This window comes from Bacillus rossius, chromosome 2 (assembly GCF_032445375.1).
Source record: "Bacillus rossius redtenbacheri isolate Brsri chromosome 2, Brsri_v3, whole genome shotgun sequence".
NCBI lineage: Eukaryota > Metazoa > Arthropoda > Insecta > Phasmatodea > Bacillidae > Bacillus > Bacillus rossius.
In genome coordinates, this window is record NC_086331.1 from 102,709,505 (window position 1) to 102,734,172 (window position 24,668).

The following is a 24,668-nucleotide window of genomic DNA, read 5'->3' on the forward strand; positions in this document are numbered from 1 at the left end:
TCCAAGTACAGTAAATAAAAACCAACACGTAACAACTTTGGTGAAATCATAACCCGTTACATGTTTAGTACTTATTGGAATAACTTCAGAGTACGGGAAACTGATCGATAATTTTAAACTAGCCTACAAATATACAACTTGCGACCGAAAAACGTCGTAGTGCATATTTCAGAGTCTGACTCAGACCATATGCCACAAAATGACGTCACTACGAAAATTAGAAACAACATATCTACAGCAAGCCTCCTTCTGGTATGACACATTCGATGCTTGAGTTCATTATGTTGAATTCCCGGGCGTTAAAATCCAATTGAGAATACAAATGAAATTTTTAGCAAGATTTTTTTCATATTCATTTTGACAGATATACTAATCATCCTCGCTACAAACATGGACTCTACAAAACACCTTGCCGGCTGAATAAATATGTTGCTGTCACTATGCCTACCTAGAAAACATATTCAGTGCTCCTTATGACTACTAGAGTGTCAAATACATACAAGCATATAGGCCAAGCGTGTTTGATCTACGAGGCCTTTTTGTCGATACTTGACATGTCTTACAAATCATAACAAATGCCAGGCATATAGACCCAACATCTTTTAACCATGGAACCTTCTTTTTCGATATGTATCATACCTTTAAAACAAGCTATGGCCTATTTCAAGCAGACAAAGTGCCTCCGAAATGCCAGAATTAAAGTATGGATGTAATCTATTACAAGCATATTGACCAACTAAGCATGTTTTACACTTTATATAGGATCAAGTATTACTGAAATATGTTTTACGCTTACTTCAGGACCTTGAGTGTTTGAACCAGGAAATATTCAGTCCTAACTTCAAACTTAACTGCACGCTATAAAAAAAGTCAACCATTTGGACTCATATACGAAAAAAAGGAACGCACAGTCAACGAAAAGGACGCATATTCAACATTGGAAAATATCACACATTCTACAATAAGGATGCACATTTGAACGATTATTCGACAAAATTACACATATTTGGACGCACATGCGAAAAAAGACGCACATTTGGACGCACTCTCGGAAAAAAAGGGCGCACAGAAAAAAAAATTACGCACATTCGAAAAAATAAAAGGACACACATTCATTCATTAAAAAAAGACGCACATTTTAAAAAACTTACCAATGGGACGCACATTCGAAAAAAAGGACGCACATTTGTACGTACATTTGTACGTACATTCAACGAAAAGGACGCACAGACAACGAAAAGGACACACATTCAACAAAAAGGACGCATATTCACCAGAAAGGACACATATTCTTAATATGTGACGTTGATGTGGATGCATATTCGTAATCATGAATTAAAGTAATGTTTTATTATATCACGAAATAAAAATTAAAATATGAATTTTAATTTTTTTTGTTCTATGAATCCAGCTTCTCTCGATACTTCGAGTATCGAGGATATCTCTTCTGTACAATAATCGAGTCCTGCATATAGAAAGCAATCAAATGTCTTAGCTTGTCAACCAATTAATTTGGATAGTCCCTCGATGTAATATATCTATTCTGTTGCTGCTTCCATCTTCTTTACACCTTTACTGTCAATATTCTGGAAATCTCTATATTCGTCTGTTTTATCACAAGCCTCAAAGTCACTATCTTCATCATCGTAGCCATAAGTATCATCATCTAGATTATTGTAATATTTCCAAATCTTTGATGACTTAGTTTCTTCATCGTCTTCAAGCATCCTTTCTAAGTGTCCTTCATTTTTCAAAATTCGGAGGATCTATTTGAAATCGGCTTGAATGTATTCTCACTTTTCACGGTAATGATACTTCCATTGTCTTCAGTCATCCCTAAACATTCAACGTCTCTCAATTAAAGCTCTTTTTCGAGATAAGAAGTGCTATGAACATAATCACGTTCAAGACAAGGAAAATCTTTTTCGTCGTGCAGCGCACTCTATTTTAGCATAGTAGCTCCATCTTTGTGCTCTATCTTGTCTATCTTGTAATTGATCATAGCTTTACAAGTCCTGTCATATCTTTTTAAGCTTTATCTTTGCGTAAACGCTCTGCCGTACCGATCACAACGTAACATTTTGCGTAGTGGGCTTTACACACAATCATTCTTTTCATGACGTCTAACATTCTTTCTTAAGCTGAACTCCTTGCTGCAGTAACTACACATATACTTTCTATAGTGCTGCAGGCATCGATCCAGAAACAATATTAACTTCGATAAATGTGGTCAGATACGTACCAAAATTTTTTAAAGTGAAATCAATTACCTAAATAGGAATTTAAATACTCCATTAGCGAGAGTTAAAGGTTTTTATTTGGAAAAATTCATGCCCTATTAGTTTTGCTTTTCTCCAACAGATGTCGCTTCATGTTATGACTGAGAGTGTGTTCATGCTTTAAAAATAAATATGTATCAAAATCCATCTCGAACTTGCATTATAATACAAGTAGCATTCATAAGTCACTGTGTTGTAAAAGAAGTCACTGTTTTATGTGCTCAAGGGAAAGGGGAATAATCTTGCATGATATTGTTTCTCAGCATTACTTAGCACAGTTATCGACTGAACAATGGATCTTTTGTTCGAATGTCACCTGATAAAAATATTAAGAAGACCTTATTTGGTAACAGGAATTCACAAACCAAAGACTATCCGTCCATATAAATCAAGTTTGATACAGATAAAAAATAGCGCGTGTAACTCAGTACACGTGATAGAAGTGAAAATTATTTGGCAATTCAAATCTCGACACGTAAGTATATCGTAAGGGGTAAAATGGCCGACAGAGAGATAGAGAGAGAGAGAAGACAATTGTCTAAATAAATATTACTCAATGTTTAAATACTCACACCATAAAGAAAATTTGTGTGTGTTACTTACTGTTTCTTCAAATAGTTCTGTCATTTGGAACACGCCAAATCTCTGAACGAAATATGAATTACATAATAGGTAGCGCTATCTATGCAGGACTGTCTCGACAGCGCTCTACACGCTGTTGGTTGAACAAGGAGTAAACTGATTGCACTGGTAGCAAATATAAATTTCAAGGCATTCACAGCTGACTGAATAGGATACCTATATCTATTTTCTAAAGCAAGCGCATGCGTACACTGTCTTATTCTTTCGTTCATGTAATCTATCTCGGTTCTATTTTTTTGTGGGGACGAATCAGCGCACAATAAAGAGAACGAAAACGAATCCAGCAACGTATATAGCATAGTGCTCTCTTTATATATGATTGGCCAAGTACCAATTCTCTGTCCATTTTGTGTCAGAAATGTTTCACAACAATGTTTCACAGACGCGTTGCATTAAAAGTCGGCCTGGAAATGTTTCTCCCATCGCGCCCACGAAGTTGCACTTGAAAAATATCATTGGAGAATTGATGACTCAAGAATAATTGGAAGAAAAACCACCAGAAGTGTTGCAAACGTTCGCTCGTTGAATGCTCGAGGAAGGCCCAGCGAGCTCCAGGGTGTGCGAGCTCTGTCGAGACGGCAGTGGGCGAGGCGCTCCTATTTGGCGGGGTGGGCCGCCTGACGGCTGCTGTGCACACTTGCGACACCCTCGCCCAATGCATGTTACGGGCTCCAGCCGTCAAACATCTGCCGCTGGCTGTAGCTCTCTGTGAGCGACGACGTACACGAACATCCTGGCCGCATCTTGGTGGACAGCCCCTCAGGAGCCTTGGAAAGGATGCTAAAAGCGAATGTTTCTCTCGTCGGGCCGAGAAAGGGAACATCTTTGAATGTTTATGTATATAAATTTTGTTTGCTCCAAACAATCGATCACCTTTTAATAATTCATTATTTAAATTTGAATAATGTTTAATGAGAAATAAGTTTTTAGTACACTCGGCATGTGAAAATAAGTTTCGAGGGAGGGATTTGTTAAAAAGTTTTTTTTTTTTTTCCCAAGAGTGTTCGGTGTTTCAGTCGCCGTGAGTGCTAACGCCTCGCGCTCATGTGGCGAGGGTCGTGGTTTCGAAGCCTCTCTCCACATGACCGCGCAGATCAAAGCCAAGGGGTGAATGCCAAATCAGGGGCCTCGGGTTGTTTTCTTAGTGACGAGAAAGTCACCGGTGTTTATATTCTTGCAGTCTGGACGGGGTTGGTTCGGTCGTGTCGCCTGACGTCCCGGGCAGATGGGGCAGATCTCTCTCTCTCTCTCTCGCTCTCTCTCTCTCTCGCTCTCTCTCTCTCTCTCGCAGCGCGGGACGATCGACCCGCCAGCTTTGTTCCGGAATTGGTTCGCGGATAGAAAACGTGGAAGGAGAAAGAGATTGGAGGCTGATGAGCAAAGTGCGGCAGGGGAGAGCTCCCACTGTGCGAGAGAGGGGCGGAGCGGGGAATAAAAGATACGAGTTTCAATATTTATGGGCAGTTGTTGGAGAAGGCGCAGGACGTGTCGTTCGCGCCGAGTTGTTTGTCAGCGGGGCTGATACGGGCCGTCCAATTGGTCCGATCCCTGCCGGCTCTAGCCAGCCACCCCATGCCCGGGGAAGGGGTGTTGAAGGGATCAGCCGCACTCAGCTTATCGCGCCTTGTCTTCCCGGTTAGCGCCGCAATGCCGCAATAAATAACGGCGGAGGGTGTCCGCGCGTGTCGCAACTCCCCGGCCACCAGACTGTCCCAGGTGCTCCCCCGCACTTCGCCTCCCCGTGGACATTTTGAAAAACAAACATTTCATCTGCATCTTATCGTCAGAAAATGTATTACGTGCGAGTTTCTTCTTTCAAACTTAGTTTTGAAGAAATATTTGGAAAATAAATTATCTAGGCCTTAACGTTTTATTGGATCTTAACTTTATTTAGCAGTTGAAACACTGGACAATAATGATCGTCATGTTTTAACACAGCGTGACTCAAGTTCACTGTAAAATTACCAGGATTTAAATGTCGTCTTTATGAACATTGAAGTTATTTACAAAGCTGGTCTTTTCGCCTAATCTTTGCTAAGCTTTTTAAAGCATCCAACATACTGCGATAAACAAATTACATTATTTTGAGAAAAAAATTGGGGACTGCCATCCTGATGTTGAATCTAATTTCTTTCTAAGTAAAATTGATTGATTTTTCTGTGATGCGCTGTCAATCTTTGCTTACCGAGCGTCGTACGTCATGGAAACGGAGCCTTGTTTGGCCATGAGTACCGAGCTTGTTTGGCCATGAGTACCTACCGTGTTTGGCCATGATTATCTAGCTGTTTGGCCATGTGTGCCGAGCGTGTTTGGCCATGTATGCCGAGTGTGTTTGGCCATGTGTGCCGAGTGTGTTTGGCCATGTGTGCCGAGTGTGTTTGGCCATGCTTACCAAGCATGTTTGGCTATCATTTCTGAAAGTTTTAGTAATGCGTACCGAGCGTTTTTGTCATGCGTACCGAGAATGTTTGGGCATGTGTACGAAGTGTGTTTGGCCATGAGTACCTAGCATGTTTGCCCATGAGTACCTACCGTGTTTGGCCATGAGTACCTACCGTGTTTGGCCATGAGTACCTACCGTGTTTGGCCATGAGTACCTAGCGTGTTTGGCCTTGCGTACAGATCGTGTTTAGCTATGAGTATCTAGCGTGGTTGGCCATGAGTATCTAGCGTGTTTGGCCATGAGTACCTAGCGTGTTTGGCCATGAGTACCTAGCGTGTTTGGCCATGAGTACCTTACGTGTTTGGCCATGAGTACCTTACGTGTTTGGCCATGAGTACCTAGCGTGTTTGGCTTGGCGTACAGAGCGTGTTTAGCTATGAGTACCTAGCATGTTTGGCCATGTGTGCCGAATGTGTTCAGCCATATATGCCGAGCGTTTTTGGCCACGTGTGTCGATGTGTTTAGCCATGCGTACCGAGCATGTTAGGCCACGCGTACCGAGTATGTTAGGTCACGAGTACCGAGTGTGTGGTCATAATTTCCGAGTTTTTTTTTGTAATGGGTACCGAGCGTGTTTGGCATGCGTACCGGGCATTTTGACCATGATTACCAAGCATGTTTGGCCTTCCTTACCGAGCGTTTTATAATGTGTACATAGCGTGTTTTGCCATGCTGTGGCGTGTGTTATCGCGTGCGGGATGTCACATTTTATATCCTGGCCGCCTGCACTGCAAAAAGTTTTATATTCCTACTCCTTAAAAGTATTTTAGTGTATGTAGTTGATAAATTTATTTTCATAATTAGTTGACGATAAAAATATTTTTCAAGATATTTTAACATAATTAGCAAGATTTAAACTGATAGTCATATTTCATACCATTTTCAAAAGAATATTTTTAATGGCGAGTTTTGTTTCCATGTAATATGTATCTTAACATCATAGGAAATTTAATTAAAAATGTTACTTTTTCAAGTAAATGTTACTTTGAAATGCGTCACCCACATTGCTTAAGAATATTTTAAATTTTTAAATTAATTTATTCAATTTTTTTATATTAAATCAAAAGTGATAACAACGCGGTGCATTTAATTATAGACAGCACAGAATATTCCGTTTGTCTGTCGCTATGTTTTTCAAGGTCTCGTTGCTACTTTCTCGTCGTTTTTAAATCACTGTTTGTCTGTGCTGTAATTTTTTTTGACTAATTCCTTCCACGGAATTTTTTGTACTGTCTTTGTTTTTAACTTTTGGACATCGGCTGATTTTTTCTTGTTTTCTGTGTGTTTGCATACTCATCCGTTTGGTATATTCTCATATATTGTCCGTTTTTTGAGGTTTCTTATGACATGCAGTGTAACCAGCAATGGCGTTTATTAGCTAACTCACCGTCTGTGACAAATGTTGAAACTTAATTGAGTAGGTATAGATAAAGTGAAATTCCATTAAGTTTAATATATAATTTTTAAAAAATTTGGACTTAAGTCGTGTTTTTTTTTTCTAAATTCGGTGTCTGTAAAATACAAACTAGGTCGTTTATGAGGAAAAAAATTGTGTGACACTCGGAACAGTTTTAGTGTGTACCTTCCCTATTCCCTGATAACAGGTCGACAATCGGCGCCAAGCCGCCAGGCAGCGCCAGCAGAAGAGAGAAGAGAGAAGAGAGACGTAAGAGAGGAATAAGAACTTTTGTTTTGTGCTGGGAGCTCGCGGCGGGCGTTTTAATTGGCATTGTAGAACAACCTCGCCTCTCCTGACGAGGCATTTAGCGCCTGGACGAGGGGGAAGTCTTGCTTTCCTGCCTTGCCAATAAACATCGCCATCATCATCATCATCATCGCCATCATCGCCAGAGAGCCGGCTGCAAAATGAGAGAATGGTCCGCGGCAGATTAACGCTTCTTTCTTAATTAAAGCCATATTTCAGAGGCGTTATCAAGGCGTTTGCTCTTTTGCATCTTCCTTCGAGGCGAGCGGCGCCCAAGGATGCTGGATTTCGCGGGTGGTCTGGACCGGCGGGATGATAAGTGCGACACTGGCTGGTGCTTCTGGCGCGGTATCGCCTCTAAGCGGAGCGCTGTGGACTGGTTGCGCAGTCGTCTCGTCGTGCATGGGACTTGAGCGGTAACCATAACATTTTAAGGCGGAGAAATGACGATAAAGATGCAATGCACGTCCCTCGAGTGTTTTCAAGTATCTGTACAAGGAGTTCAGTACCCCAAAAAAAATTCAATAAACACGCGTTTAAGCCATTTTCACGCTTCAAAAGATACAGTTTATAAACGAATTGTGGAAACAGATCTACTCAGCCACCTTCAGCGTATTCTTAAATGCTTTTCGTGAACAGACACCACTCTGATATCTCGAGAATTTTTTCAATCGCGTGGTTTCTTCGGAAGCTCTTCACGCCGTATGTTTGTCCAGGGATGAGAGCAGGCGGTAGGCGTGAGTATTGTCGAGTTTCCCGCCAGCGGGGCGTGTCGTGGCCACGGGCGCTCTCTACAGCCAGAGCGTCATTTTACAAGCTCCCCAGTTGCGAGGCTATGTCCATGAGTGATGGTGCCTGTGGTATTACTAGTTCATGTATTCGACCAGTGATTGTAGCCTCGTGCACAGGAGCTTGGAAATTGATGAGGTGCGGTCGAACTCCCGTCTGTGGCTTGTGGCTGGTATTTGAGAATACCACAAGGAGACCCGCAGGCGCGAGAACCCGTCATTGCTACCGCCGAACCGAAGTCGTCAAGATGGCGGACCCCACGTGTGGCAGCATACACCTGTATGTAATCCCTTTCGTGAACATCGGGTGATTCACCAAGCGTATGTGTGTGTCAACTAAAACTTTGTGATAGCAAAACTATCCTATAGGCCTACTTGGCCCATAATTCATAATCTTTAATAGTTACGAAAATAATAAATCCCAACATAAAAACTACTCAGTAGTCCTGGGATTACTATATTAATAACTAACAAATCTTATATATTTGGTATACGGTCAGTTTTCCTGAATGGTGATGTGCATACAGTAGTGATTCATAATTCGTGGGTTCAAATCTTGGTACTGCTCAAAATTTTTTAAACTTAATATGTGACGTATTATTTTATTTTAAACACTAAATTTAATAAAATTGTATCATGTGTTATTTATTTAACCAAGTGTTATAATATTTTTTAATACATAGCTCAGTCCGTTGGTTTTATTATTTTACACTTGTTAGGCATAGAACCTTACTTTCATTACTTATAAAAAATAAATTATATTAATACAATTGAACTTACTGGTTTGACATATAAATTAGTGTTATAAATTAGTTTTTATGCTTGTTTGTTTTTTTATACTAATCTATGGTTTTATTCCGAGCTGGATGAAATTTTGCAACTTGACCTACAAAACATGTGGGATGTCACTGTGTACAATAGATTTCGAAAAACCACCCCATCCATGTTCCTAGCCCTTAAAGTGTAATTCTGGTACTTCTTGACGAAGTTTTGCACAGTTGGCCAAATTTATTGTCTGCGGATAGTTTCGAAAAACCAGATATGCCACTGTCTACATGAGATTTAGAAGAAAAAAAACATCATATCCCTTTATTCCCACCACTTAAAGGAAAAATTTTGTACATGTTGATGAACTTTTCACACTTGACAAAATTTACTGTCTACATTTGATTTTGAAAAAAAAGAAGAAAATCATTATAAATACCACCCGACCCACATTTAAACTTAATAAATGTTCCTAAAACCTTGAAGACATCGTTTCTGAAGTGTCTACTGCAACATTTCATTAATTGATGTTCTACCACTATAGAGCTTCAATAGGATAAAGCTTGGTAGCACAGTGTTTTACACAAAACTTCAGTTTTGACACAGCATTAATTATTTTACTTACACAAGCAAGTTGTTATGCAACCAAAGTCAATGCAAGAAAACATAATGTTAAGTGTTTATAGAAATATAATTTTTTCCTTGGTGATTTTGAAGTTGTATAACAGCTGTATATCTGGGTGGAAATAAACATGTTGCTGTCAATTTAACCAAATACTGAAAAGATACAAAAATGTAAGCCATTGATTCTTAAAGAATGTAACCCTCAGAATTTATTTTTTATATTTTACTTCTTTACTCCACTCGCAAAAAAATGCAACATAAGTGTCGTAAAATGAAAACAATTTGCTTCAATTTTTGACTAAAAGAAACGGAGTTGTCCTTAATGGACTAGTTTAGAAATAATATCATATATTATTATAAGAAGCATACAAAAAATTTCAGTTTGATTTAACGTAGGGTACGTGTGATATAAATACTATGGTAATATATAACATGTATTTAATTCATCTAGATAGGTTACGTCCACAGTAATAAATGTTTTCAACTTAGTAGTTGAAATTGCCAACGATTCATACTTTTATTACTGTGTTTTATAACTTATTAGCTCTTAGAAAAATTTTAATAAACCATTATTTTTTTAAGTCACAAGAAATAAAAAAGCAGAGTTTAAAATGAGTGAAAAGCCCATAATAAACTTCAATTGTTCGTTTATGCATCAATACTATATGGACATTCCCTTCCTTGTAAATATGTTCCAGTTACAAAATTAATTTACTTTTTTATACGGTTGTTAAAAATTACTTGTTTTTTATTGTTTATTTTAAAATAAAGTTAAAATTAATTTATCTAGGCCTACTTAATAGTTCTAATTCTGGTTTATAGTACCGAATAAATAACTATCGGGTAAAAAGTTTATACACGAACAAAAAATGGTGAGTTAAAGTTATAGGATTTTGAGATGATTAGATAAAGAATAAATAGTTAACATCAAAAAGAATAATTAGTGCAGTGTTTGTCATAGAGACGCAAGAAAATGTAGTTATCATTGACTCCTATTATGTTCTAACACAATGTTCTAAATTGATAAAGTAAAAGTTGACCTGAAGAAAACCAAATTGCAGGAACTGTTCTCACTGATTCCAGCGTTGAAGTAGTAGTTGTAGCCATTCGTGCACTATCTGATATATACAGATAGGGGCAGGCATTTTTTGCGAATAAATCTGAACGCGTACTAGACTGCAACACGGTATATCCGCATCAGCGGTTTCTTCCTTTTGATTGGCGGCCGTTTGCGAGAGAAGTCGTTGCCTGATTTGACTGGGCCATTCAGGACGTGTTTGCTTTCGCACTGAATTGCTGTGATTGGTGTTGTAACAATCGACGTGGAACTGAAATAAACTCACCCAACCGCGAAACACATTGTTTTAACTTTCAGCTAGTCGCGGAATCTTTTCGCGAAATATGCATGCCCCTATATATATATATATATATATATATATATATATATAATATTATAAATTGCTATATTGCTACGTAACGTTGTGTATCTTGGTTTTGAACACGCGCGAGCGCACTAGACTCTGTTACTTGGTCACCCTCCAGCGTTGAACTAGTAGTTGTAGCTATTCGTGCACTATCAGATGTATATAGTATATGATGAACTTGCTCTATTGCTACGTCGTGTATCTTGGTTCTGAACACGCGCGAGCGCACTGGCCTCTGTTGCTTGGCCACCCTCCGACGTTGAACTAGTAGTTGTAGCTATTCGTGCACTATCAGATGTATATAGTTAGATACCTGTAAAATTCGCGAGTTCAAATTCCTAAAGGATATACTCCATGATCCTCTATGCACCCGTGCAAATTACATCTGCTGATTGGTAGACACACGTGAATTTCGCGGATTCATTTAGTGTTATGCTAAAATTCAAATAATTATACCTTAGTGCTGCTTCTGTCATTGGTTCTCTGTTAATCTGGAGGACTGAGAGCCAATTAGAGACCCGCACTCATAGAAATGTCGAATCGCAGGCCACCCAGTCGAGACGACTCACAAGTCGGCAGCCAATGAACAGTTGGCATTCGCCCGAGTGTGTAGAGGATATTGGAGTCTATCCTGGAGGTCATTGAATCCGCGAAATTCACGGGTCTCTACTGATTGGTTACCGACTCGTAACACCTGTTGACTGGAATGATCGTGATTCGCCAATTATTGTGTTAAAGATTTTTCATTGGCCCAGAGTCCTTCGGATAAACTGTGGCCCAATCACTGAAGCAAAATAATGTCAAAAGTATTTGGACTCTATCCTATCGCGAAATGAATCCGCGAATTTTGCAGGTCTCTATACATAGTATATGATGAACTTGCTATATTGCTACGTAACGTTGTGTATCTTGGTTTAGAACACGCGCGAGCGCACTGGCCTCTGTTGCTTGGCCACCCTCCAGCGTTGAACTAGTAGTTGTAGCTATTCGTGCACTATCAGATGTATATAGTATATGATGAACTTGCTCTATTGCTACGTTGTGTATCTTGGTTCTGAACACGCGCGAGCGCACTGGCCTCTGTTGCTTGGCCACCCTCCGACGTTGAACTAGTAGTTGTAGCTATTCGTGCACTATCAGATGTATATAGTATATGATGAACTTGCTCTATTGCTACGTTGTGTATCTTGGTTCTGAACACGCGCGAGCGCACTGGCCTCTGTTGCTTGGCCACCCTCCGACGTTGAACTAGTAGTTGTAGCTATTCGTGCACTATCAGATGTATATAGTATATGATGAACTTGCTCTATTGCTACGTTGTGTATCTTGGTTCTGAACACGCGCGAGCGCACTGGCCTCTGTTGCTTGGCCACCCTCCAGCGTTGAACTAGTAGTTTGTAGCTATTCGTGCACTATCAGATGTATATAGTATATGATGAACTTGCTCTATTGCTACGTTGTGTATCTTGGTTCTGAACACGCGCGAGCGCACTGGCCTCTGTTGCTTGGCCACCCTCCGACGTTGAACTAGTAGTTGTAGCTATTCGTGCACTATCAGATGTATATAGTATATGATGAACTTGCTCTATTGCTACGTCGTGTATCTTGGTTTTGAACACGCGCGAGCGCACTGGACTCTGTTGCTTGGCCACCCTCCAGCGTTGAACTAGTAGTTGTAGCTATTCGTGCACTATCAGATGTATATAGTGTATGATGAACTTGCTATATTGCTACGTCATGCGTGTATCTTGGTTTTGAAGACGCGCGAGCGCACCGGGGCAGTGTGCTGGCGTGAGTGGTGCGCGGCGAGTGTAGTCGCCGGGAATAAACGCGGCGCGCGTGTTGATGCTCGATGAGGGCTCGACAGCTCGGCGCGGCTGTTAAAGAAGCGGCCGACGGCGGCCGGCTGCCGGTACGTCGGCTGGGACTGCTCTCGAAGGGGTCTGCGGCGCTGGGCCAAAATATTTCCACAGCCCCCGCAGCCAGCCCGCCACCGATTTCCGGAAATAATTGCTTTGTGTGCGCGCCCCGGGGAAACAAACTCCTCGAGAACACACGCTGTGCTGTCGGCGCCGTCGCGGCCCCGTTTATTTTGTCACCGCCGACCCCGGCATTAATTGAACTGTTCCGTTTTGTGCGCGGCCGAGGCGCCCGACACCATTCTTGCGCGCTCTCTTTCTCCGGCGACTGCAGCCGTAAGCAAATACCGGGCGACTTTTTTTTTTTTTTTTTGTCTTCGTGTATCGAGTGTGGCACTAGCCGAGGTTCGTTCCACAAATAGCTCTTTGTTGCTCTTTCCTTCCCTTCGTCGGTGTATACACCACCGATCGTTTATCGTTGAGTAGCCGCTGTTGGTCGACTTGTTAGCTCGCTCTCGCGATGCGACGCAAGTCACATTGTTTTCACCGCAAGTAAACACTGTTCTCCGTAAATATTTCGAGCATCCATTGATTTTACGTAATGGTTTCTTAGCAAAACTATATTTTATATATTGTATATCGTAACTAAAGCTTTTTTTTTTTAATGGATCATCTTATGAAGTAATTTAGGGGCTAAAATAAAACTGTTGTTTTGGGTAGCACATACAAATAAAACTGTTGTTTCGGGTAGCGCATACAAGTAAAACTGTTGTTTTGGGTAGCGCATACAAATAAAACTGTTGTTTTGGGTAGCGCATACAAATAAAACTGTTTTGGGTAGCGCATACCCACATTACAACCTGTAATGTAACAAAAAATAATAATGAGTACGTTGCCGCCAAGCGGAATAAGAAATGTTTAGTGTGCACACATATTTGAAACTATGCAGGTGTATAATAATGTGTGCAAGTATCCGAATGAGCGAGTATGCGAGTGAGCAAGTACCTATACAAGTGTGCTATAGTGCTAACATGCCATCCAACGTTGAAACCTTCAGTTAAGTACACAATAGAGGGTCACACTGTGTGTGTGCTATTGTAACAAACATGGCGACCTTAAACACGCAAAGTCTTAGCAGTTGTCTTACCCGCACCATCAAACCTCCCCCATCGAGCGTGCGCTTTTATTTTTCCGTTACGCTCTGACCTCAACTTACCCTACCGGCCGAACAAGTTTTACTTCGAGAATACCTTCCTTCCATTATGCAAGATAGCAGCTGAATCAGCCAACCCCATGTATGTTTGTATCTGAAGAGCGTGGGATGCAATAGTGGCACAACTAAAAAAAAATCAGGTGTTGAGATAAATGAGTTTGAAGTTTCACCTTGTATTGAAATGCATCATTCATAGGATTCATTGATGGAATAAGTGGTTAGCAGTACTAAATGGCTCCTGAAGGGTTCAAATACAAATAACATAATAAAAAATTGTACCCACCCCACACTTCTTGTTGTTCCCATGACTGATGTTTTGAGTTGTGCCACTATTGCTGAATGTTTGTAATACATTATGTTGCACTGTCCTGGAAGTTTGTGGCTTATGAAACGAACGTATAGGCCAAAAAAAAAAGAACAGCTTTATAAATGATGTCAACGAATTATAAAAGTTTGAAGATCGTCTAAATCGTTCAATGATATTGGAAGAGCTATATTTATTTTTCATTGTATTCTGAATGTTCCAATACTACATTATTAAACACATTACATAACAATACCATGGAAATCCATAACTAGCATAACATAAGTTTCATAGTGAAAGATATTGTTTCAATTGTTATCAGTAACCAAGGTACAACACAAAAATAATAATAAGAAATAAAACAATAAATAATATATCCATATCCCTAAAATTTTATAATTTAAAAGGTTTAGTAACAATTTGGTCAACTATGGGTGATCAAACACTGCTACATTATTAATCATCACAACATAAAAAAAGAAACAGTACCACGTAAATCCATAACTTTATGTAAGTTTCAAAGTGAAGCCTATTCTTAGGATTCAAATCTTAAATTGTTGTAAAATGTTGAATAACATCTTGGGAATGCATTGCTGGCGATCAAACTTTGTAGATCGTCGAATTTCTTCTTAGATGTTGGGAGAAGTTTAAGTTTTTTTTTCAATGTTGCTTCCTGAAAAAACTATCCTTCTGGATCTTGAGGCTTTGATGTTCACAGTTTTAAATTATGTTTCTTTGAAAGAAGTTTTGTAGAAAAAGCAATCCAATGATTGGTTTTCTACCTTCAGTACAGAAATGTTGTTGAAGAGGACTTTATCATTGTCAGTGTTTACAACAAAATTATGAGATGTCCTATCTGAGATGTCCTTTACATCAACAAAGTCATCGTATCCCATTTAGAACAGTTGGAAAGGTTTGCCTTTTTTTCTTGTCATCCTAATTAAAGTTGCGTACAAGTAACAGGCAACAATGTATTTATTGTTTTGCTGTCCGCAGCAATTGTCTGAATACAGTGTTATTTCTTATAAATATAAATACACGAACACACAAAAAAACAGGGAAAAAAACCGCCGATGTCACAGGTTAGATGTATGGACAGCCCAAATAATTCAGTGGAATAAATTAGAACAATATCACAGCTAAGACTAACACAGTGGGTTGACAGCGACGAAACAGTTGCAACAAAAACAGTTAATACAGACAAAGAACAACCTTGGACAACACAGCGACATACAGAGAAACCCAACGAAACTGTTTCGTCTTTGCCAGCCCACTGTGTGCGTCTGTGCTGTGATATGGTCCTAATTACTTACATGGACTTATCTGTGCTGTCCATACATTTGATTTTTCTGTGCATTTGGGTGTTTGTCTTTCGTCGTCCGTTCTTCGTGTTTTCTCTGTGGCATGCAGTGCAAACTCGCAATGTCGTTATTTCAAAAATAATGATTTCATTCACGCAACTCGTCATTCGAAGGCTACCGCCAGGGTTGTGTTGGCGTGTGGCCGTACACTGTAGCGGACAGGTGGAGCTGTATGCTTCGAGTCATTCAATATTCAGGAATAGCTACCGGAGCGCCCTCTCAGTTGCGGGCACAGGTGCGAATGAAGCGTGCACAGCAGCCGTGAACGTTGCAAAAGGTAGTTGGTAGTGTTGATGGCCAGTGACTTGCATAATGCAACCCAGTTTAACACGCCAGTGCCGCTCGCCTGTATCACAGTCGGTGCTCTTATTGCTGCACGTTTTGGTTTTGATAATGAACCTTTTTTTCTCGTCGTTCCTATTGCAGTCTCATCTTTATAGTGCTGATGTTGACGTTTAACAGGAATTCTAACCATTTTATTTTTTGTTATTCAGTATTACATTTTAATTTCTTAAACGAAGAAATATTTTAATCCTCTAAACGAAGAAATTTAGTTAATTTCTACTGTTCGATTTCTTTCCATTAGTTAAAATTTTCGTGACTGTTGGTTGACAAACATTACCAATTTTACTGGCACGAAACTACACCAAAAATTTATTCTACAAATAGGATTATATTTTTTATTGTCTCTAAGACATACCTTAAACATTTAAGAATTTTAATAATATACCCTGCATTTTTAACACTGCTCTAAATTCTTCTACTTAAAAGATTAAAACATTAAATATTTCTTATTTTCAATACTTTCTCAAAAACTAATTCCGTAGCTAAGTATTTGTATAATATATTTGCCATTTACGTCAGGAATAAATTGGATAATCTGCGATAACTCCATAAATACTTGTCGCTTAAAAATTTATAAAACAAACTATAGGTTTCATTCAGATGCTATAAATAATGGGCTAACTTTTATTTGTATAATATTAAAAGCAAAAGCAAATTTTATTGTTCATTGCTTGACAAACATTAGCACTTTCGTCACATGATAAAATAACTCAAAATTACTGTGAAAATGGCATGTTTTAATCTAAATGTACCGCGTCACCTGAAAATGTGTCGTGCCAAGTGATGGTATGTGCGAGCAGACTTTGAGCCCCAAACAGCGCACAATGTTTAAGATGCATTCCAGAAATGTAGCGTTAACCTGCTGAAGCTTTGTAACGTTCCTGTCACATTGCTGAAACTTGTGAATCTCGGTGCTACTTGGTATTGTATGTAGCGACCGATGGGAAGGCAGCCCCATTGTCGGATTGTTGATACACACAGTCTCTTATATCCTGCATACAAATATGTTTTACGAATTTAATATATTATTATATTTACTTACATTGAGAGAGCGTATTTGAGCGTTACTTCAAGGAGTGGGTGTATCTCTTGGACTGCAACTTTTTGTTCTAAAAATACTAAAAAGATTGCTGCGTGTTCATAATGCTTTAGAGAACTAACAAAGTGTTAAAATTTTTGTCTCCATGTTTGTTCCAACATAATTTTCGTGGCTGATAAATTATAGGTATTTATAAATTTGTGATTATGTCTGTTAATAATTATTCCAATTTTTAAATGTATTCCAGGATAGTTTCACTACCATAAAGTTTTTTTTGGCACACCAATACACGTAGTACATACCCCGATGTTTGCGAAACATGCATGGGTACATGATGCATTCCAGTATTAGCTTCTTCTTCCCTATCTGAATAACAGCTTATCCTCGATGGCGCGCTCACCGCCTGAAACTCGCGGCTGCTGAGATACCGACGGTCGCACTGGTGGCGCTTGCTGCCATCGTGGTCTGGCCTCGCCAGCCCCTGGCCCTGCGGCGGCCCGCTCGAGGACTCGCCCGAGGACTCGCTCGAGGACTCGCCCGGGGACTCGCTCGAGGACTCGCCCGGGGACTCGCCCGGGGACTCGCTCGAGGACTCGCTCGAGGACTTGCCCGAGGACTCGCTCTAGGACTCGCTCTAGGACTCGCCCGGGGACTCGCTCGAGGACACGCCCGGGGACTCGCTCGAGGACTCGCCCGGGGACTCGCTCGAGGACTCGCCCGGGGACTCGCCCGGGGACTCGCTCGAGGACTCGCTCGAGGACTTGCCCGAGGACTCGCTCTAGGACTCGCTCTAGGACTCGCCCGGGGACTCGCTCGAGGACACGCCCGGGGACTCGCTCGAAGACTCGCCCGGGGACTCGCCCGGGGACTCGCTCGAGGACTCGCTCGAGGACTTGCCCGAGGACTCGCTCTAGGACTCGCTCTAGGACTCGCCCGGGGACTCGCTCGAGGACACGCCCGGGGACTCGCTCGAAGACTCGCCCGGGGACTCGCTCGAGGACTCGCCCGGGGACTCGCTCGAAGACACGCCCGGGGACTCGCTCGAGGACACGCCCGGGGACTCGCTCGAGGACACGCCCGGGGACTCGCTCGAGGACTCGCCCGGGGACTCGCTCGAGGACTCGCCCGGGGACTCGCTCGAAGACTATCCCGGGGACTCGCCCGGGGACACGCCCGAATACTTGCCCGGGGACTTGCCCGAGGACTCGCTCTAGGACTCGCTCTAGGACTCCCCCGGGGACTCGTTCGAGGACTCGCTCTAGGACTCGCTCGAGGACTCGCTCTAGGACTCGCTCGAGGACTCGCTCTAGGACTCGCTCGAGGACTCGCTCGAGGACTCGCTCGAGGACTCGCTCTAGGACTCGTTCGAGGACTCGCTCTAGGACTCGCTCGAGGACTCGCTCTAGGACTCGCTCGAGGACTCGCTCGAGGACTCGCTCGAGGACTCGCTCGAGGACTCGCTCGAGGACTTGCCCGAGGACTCGCCCGGGGACTCGCTCGAGGACTCGCCCGGGGACTCGCACGAAACTCGCCCGGGGACTCGCTCGAGGACTCGCTCGAGGACTTGCCCGAGGACTCGCTCTAGGACTCGCCCGGGGACTCGCTCGAGGACTTGCCCGAGGACTCGCTCTAGGACTCGCTTGATTACTCGCTTTAGGACTCGCTCGAATACTCGCCCGAGAATTTACCCGAGGACTCGCTGACCACGCATCGCCTTCCGCGGCCCGCATGTGCGAAGTTGAAGGCTCGCTCTTACACGTCATGACATTTTTTTTTCTTTTTCGTCATTACTTTCATTTCGTGTACATTATTTTATCATGGGTATAAAAAGACGTGCAAGTCTTTCGTAATTATCATCACTTATGTGACTCTTTACACCCATTAATTTAAACAGTGGCTATATGTTGGAAATTATTTGTTTCATAACAGCAAATGCAAGATAGGTATGGGGTAAATAATTTATAAATGGCCCTTTAAAACATAATGACGAAAAACTAAAAAATCAACATGGTGTGTGAGGCCGAGCTTTAAGAGGATAGGAAAGGTGGCATCGTGCATGAATGACGAGAATATAAAAAAACATTAATGGAATCTGAACTCCTTAAAAGAATTCGGTGGGGTGGTTTTTATCAGCTAGACATTTTCACTACGAAACCCTGAATGTACAGAAATAGTCAATTCAGTGTATAGTCTACTGTCTACGTCGCTTCACAACCATACGTTTTTCAAATAGAACCGACAAAATCAGTGGATGTATACACTTGTATGTGTGTTATTAACAGCCGTTGAGAATGTTGGGTATAATGTTGGGTAATGTGGGTTTAGTGTGCATGCCCTGCCCGCAGGGAAGAAGAATCAGGCGGTCGACCCGTCATACAGCTGTGTGTGCGGTGCGTCACTAACATCCATTGGGAATGTTGGGTATAATGTTGGGTAATGTGGGTTTAGAGTGCACGCCCTGCCCGCAGGGAAGAAGAATCAGGGGGTCGACTCGTCATACAGCTGTGTGTGCGGTGCGTCACCAACAGCCATTGGGAATGTTGGGTAATGTGGGGTGGGGTTATAGCGCACGCCCTGCCCGCAGGGAAGAAGAAACAAGTAGCCGACCCGCCGTCCTGTCCCGTGTGCAGAGTGATGTCACCAACAGCTATCGGGAATGTTGGGTATAGTGTTGGGTAGTGTGGGGTTATAGCGCACGCCCTGCCCGCAGGGAAGAAGAAGCAGGTTGCAGACCCGCCGTCCTGCCCCGTGTGCAGAGTGATGTCACCAACAGCCATTGGGAGTGTTGGGTATAGTTAAGTAATATGGAGTTAAAGCACACGCCCTGCCCGCAGGGAAGAAGAAGCAGGTTGCAGACCCGCCGTCCTGCCCCGTGTGCAGAGTGATGTCCCCAACAGCCATCGGGAATGTTGGGTATAGTTTTGGGTAGTGTGGGGTTATAGCGCACGCCCTGCCCGCAGGGAAGAAGAAACAAGTAGCCGACCCGCCGTCCTGTCCCGTGTGCAGAGTGATGTCCCCAAAAGCCATCGGGAATGTTGGGTATAGTTTTGGGTAGTGTGGGGTTATAGCGCACGCCCTGCCCGCAGGGAAGAAGAATCAGGCGGTCGACCCGTCATACAGCTGTGTGTGCGGTGCGTCGCCAACAGCCATTGGGAATTTAGGGTATAATGTTGGGTAATGTGGGTTTAGAGTGCACGCCCTGCCCGCAGGGAAGAAGAATCAGGCGGTCGACCCGTCATACAGCTGTGTGTGCGGTGCGTCACCAACAGCCATTGGGAATGTTGGGTAATGTGGGGTGGGGTTATAGCGCACGCCCTGCCCGCAGGGAAGAAGAAACAAGTAGCCGACCCGCCGTCCTGTCCCGTGTGCAGAGTGATGTCCCCAACAGCCATCGGGAATGTTGGGTATAGTGTTGGGTAGTGTGGGGTTATAGCGCACGCCCTGCCCGCAGGGAAGAAGAAGCAGGTTGCAGACCCGCCGTCCTGCCCCGTGTGCAGAGTGATGTCCCCAAAAGCCATCGGGAATGTTGGGTATAGTTTTGGGTAGTGTGGGGTTATAGCGCAAGCCCTGCCCGCAGGGAAGAAGAAGCAGGTTGCAGACCCGCCGTCCTGCCCCGTGTGCGGGGTGACTGTGCGCTCCGGAGACCTGGAGGCGCACTGGGTGCACGAGCTGGAGCGACTCTGCAAGCTGGGGCAGGGGCAGCGCGCGCGGCGTCCCGGGGGCGAGGCCTCGCGCGGGCCCGCGCTGCAGTCGCCCGCCGACGCCACCACCGAGGGCCGCTGGGACGTGAGTATCTCCATTGCCATGTCGAACACTGTCACTGTACCTGTTGGGTGTCGTGCGAACATGGAGAGCAGACCATCAGCTGACCATCAGCAAGATGCTCCACGCAGTAGCTGTGTAGTATTGCATCCATGGCTGCCCCCTGGTTTTATGGATGGACAAATTTATGTTTCGATTAGATTGAGTTGAATATTTATTTTTATTGGAACAATCCGGTTACAACCATATCTATAATTTTACATTACATTAAATTATCCTATTCAATACATCAATTTTATAAAACATTCCACAGTTACGGAATTAGGAAGGCTTAAAACATACTGTTTCATATAGTTATATGAAATAGTTCCATCTGTGTTTATTAGCGCTTATAAAAATCGACATAATCCTCTGCCACACATGCTATTTTAATTAAATTTTAGAAAACCTAATTTTATTTAGGCAGCTCAGAACTTACGTAGGTAAAAGTAATTTTATTTTTATACTTGGAGGTCTCAGTAGTGTTTGTGAGTATATATGTGTGGGATTTAAATATGATTTTATATACATTTCGAATTTACATATTTCATGTTTAAGCAAAGAGTTTAGGTGAGAGAAAACGAACATTCAGTGAGCCACTGAGGCGCCGATAGTGGCGCGTTAGTGTTGGAAGTATTGGGCAGTTGGTGAACCAATTTCTTGACAGGTGGAAAGACTGGCGTGACGTAGAAACAGTTGACAGAAAGGAGTGCGTGGATGCAAGGTGTCCACAAGGAAAAAATATTTCGTACCAACTTAGGCGATAAAAATATACTAGATTTAAAAAAAAAGTACTAAATTATAATTTTTTATGGTTTTTAACAATTTAGGAAGTTATTATGACATTGCAATGCTCGAACTTAAATATCACACCACACACACACATTCCATAGTTTTTAAAAATAATTACGCTTAATAATAAAACATATTGGAGTTACTATAATATTATTATATTAAAGAAAAATGTACTAGATATGTACTAGATCACTAAAAAAGTTATAAAAGTACTAGATCTAGTACGAAAGTACTAACTGTGGACACCCTGCGTGTATGTGCTCGCCGAGCTGACCGCCGGGACTCGCACTTGGTGCTGCGAAGCGACGAAGGTACTCGCCGGGGGTGTTCGCGGCCATGCCTTGATGAACCATGGTCGATTTTGGACCATCCGTTTTATCCGTTACAATCCAGAGATGGTTATGGGTTGTAATCTTTGTGCAGTGCTGCGCGAAGACAAACTGTAAGTTACCCTTAAAGTATTTTTGGCTCCAGCAAGTCGTCATCGTAGGAACCCATGTACAGCTTCGACCACAGTGGAGTATCTACCCGAAGCAACGTAAAAATACCGTCAGGAATTTCGACTGTAAAAATGCAGCACTATCACTGAATGACATTGCATTTTAAAGAATTTTGAAAGAGAAGTCAGACGATGGAGGACGAGTAGGACGTTAATTTTTCCAGTAAACTGAAAATGCAATTAGGAAAGTTAAAGATAGTTGTGAGATTAAACTTTATATTCATCCTGGTAATTAAATTTGAAGTAATTGTAATTTTATCATTACAGGTAACTGAATTGTTTGTATAATAGTCCTGGGCTGCGGTCGTCCAATGGGTGGGCAAAGGGTCTCCTCGTTCAAAAAAAAAAAAGGCACAAGTCTGTCAAAGATCAAGGTTATGTTGGTTTTTTTTTATTGCAAAGGCATTGTCCATCAGAAATTTGTACCATGTGGTCAGATGGTAAACAAGGAAGTCTACCAAGGATTTGTAGCGCATTTGAGGGATGCTGTGCGCAGGAAGAAGCTTAAATTGTGGGGAAACCAGACTTGGATGTTTCATTATGACAGTGCACGGGCTCACGCTCATATGGAAAAACATCACACTACCATTGTGCACCATCCACCCTATTCTCCGGACGTAGTCCCAGCAGTCGTTTTCCTGTTTCTCAAACTTAAATCCACATTGAAAGGATATCGTTTTTAAATCATAGAGGAGATTCAGGAAAATGCGACAAGAGACCTGCGTGCCATCCCAGAAAGTGTGTTCCAGGAGGCTTACCAAAAATGTAAGTAATGTTGGGAATGGTGAATTGCATTTGGAGGGGAATACTTTGTTGGGGACAGTGCTTAACATGTTGTACAATGAGCAATAAATATTCCATAGCAAATGTTTGGTTTCTTTTTGAACACACGTCATATGCGATAGAAAACTTAAGTCCCTTGTTATTGGTGATTTTTTTGAGTGTGTATCTGTTCAAGTTCAAATATCCAGTAAATTTCATGAATCATTTAAATACAAGGCCATTTTTGAACCATGTGTTGTGGTATTCATGGCCTGTCTCCTACCCTCGATATTTTACAGAAGGTGGGAAATGAAACACTATCAGCACCACACTTAATAGTAACAAATGTTCCTTTTAATTGTAATATCTACCCTAAATTTGTGTGACAACAAGTTGTGTATAATGTATAATATGTACAGTAGAACTTTGACTAACCGGGGAAATGGGGTGAAGGTCAACATGGATAAGCGAAAATCCGGGATAATCGAATTCAAATGTATTTAGGTTATAAAATACAGCAAAACTTCGTAAGTAATTTATACAAAACAAATTTACAAGTATTACTGACACTAAGGGCAGAAAGAGATTCTAGGAAGATAGGGCAGTAATCCAGCTTAATCTGGACTAATATTTCTTCTCACGGGTAATTCTAGTCCGTTTCTTTGTCTATTAGTTTCTCTACTTTTAATACGTAGTTTTTAGTTTTACTACTTTCTTGTCACTTCCCTAATGGATTACACTTCGAATACTTAATTTCCCCCCCCCCAAAAAAAAACTGTGTTTAATTTTTAGTTGAGAATCCAGTTAACCGAATGCCTGGTTAATCATGTCTCAGTTAATCGAGGTTCTACTGTAATGAAATTGTGTAATTGAACTGACTACTCTACCAACATTTCTTCGAATTATGCAGTCGTGTGTCTGATGAGATGTATGTATTTATGTATATTTTTTGTCGCAGACCTATCAGAGGATCAAGGCCAACAGGCAGAGTCGATTACGAATCAAAAATCGTAAGCGGAAAGCAGAAGAGGCGATATGCCCAGTGTGCACCAACAGGATCCAGGGCAGCATGGAAGAGTTGAACCATCACGTGGAGGTGTGTTTGCGGAAGGTAAGCCTTAGCAGCATCGCAGTGTTCTTACTTCTCGATAGTTTGCAGCAAGCCAGCGCACCTGTGAGCAAGCCAACTTCTCAGATTTTGAGGAACAAATTATAGGGATAACTGAGGGCAATTTTGGCATGGGATTCAAGTTCCACATCGCTTACAAGCACCAGGCACTGAAACTGGCATTCAGTTTTTACAATTTGCGAATGTTACCGAAGACCCAGCTTTTTAGTTATTTGCGTGTAATTGTTATCTGTCCTAATTTATTCGTTTGCAAAATCCTGAAGAATTGTGGAATACCTATTAAAACAACTAAAACAATTTTCATTTCAATTAATTTACTAAGAAATCGCTTCTGTCCTGGCGGTCCAAAATTGCAATATGAATACTCACCTCACATCAAGGCGATCTGGATGGTTCACATTCTGGTGAGATTTAACCCAGATTTTTATTTAGGTGGGTACATGGCATATGTTGTTCTTGAGCGGGTGGGTTTTCTTAAGGCTATCCTGTTTTTTTCCTCTGCATTCCATTGCACCTCCATGTCACTTTTTCACCCACATTCGTCCACACTGACCTCTTATGTATACGAAACATTAAACACATTCATCCTTAAGAGCTAGTAGTCGGACATTGGTATATTTCGGCATGGGTGCTGAGCATGTTGATATGTCGTGTTGTAGCAAGGTGGCGCGCCTGAAGAGGAGGAGAACGTCGACGTGGAAGGCGACAACGAAATGTTCGAGGAGTACGAGTGGGCCGGCCAGCGGCGAATTCGCGCCACCACGCTGCTCATGGGAGGCTTTTCGGGTGGGTGTGTGTGCCCTTGATGTGTCCGCGACTGGTGGTCATCGCCTTTACACAGCTTCTTTCCGTTCATGGGCTTTCCGAAGCTGCAATCCTAAACAGGTTTAG

At 42.1% G+C, this 24,668-nt stretch overlaps 1 protein-coding gene across 5 annotated transcripts in view; it reads left to right on the forward strand.

The window, feature by feature from the left end:
* Window positions 1–24,668, forward strand: part of LOC134529529 (E3 ubiquitin-protein ligase Rnf220-like) — a 435,620-nt gene that overhangs the window by 339,343 nt on the left and 71,609 nt on the right. For all 5 annotated transcript variants that reach the window (XR_010074624.1, XR_010074623.1, XR_010074625.1 and 2 more), the window contains 3 exons: window positions 20,369–20,577; window positions 23,607–23,759; window positions 24,437–24,563. Coding sequence is in view for 2 of the 5 variants with exons in the window: in XM_063363716.1 (XP_063219786.1) it covers window positions 20,369–20,577; window positions 23,607–23,759; window positions 24,437–24,563 (489 nt within the window). In the remaining 3 variants the exon portion in view is untranslated. The remainder of the gene's footprint in view (window positions 1–20,368; window positions 20,578–23,606; window positions 23,760–24,436; window positions 24,564–24,668) is intronic.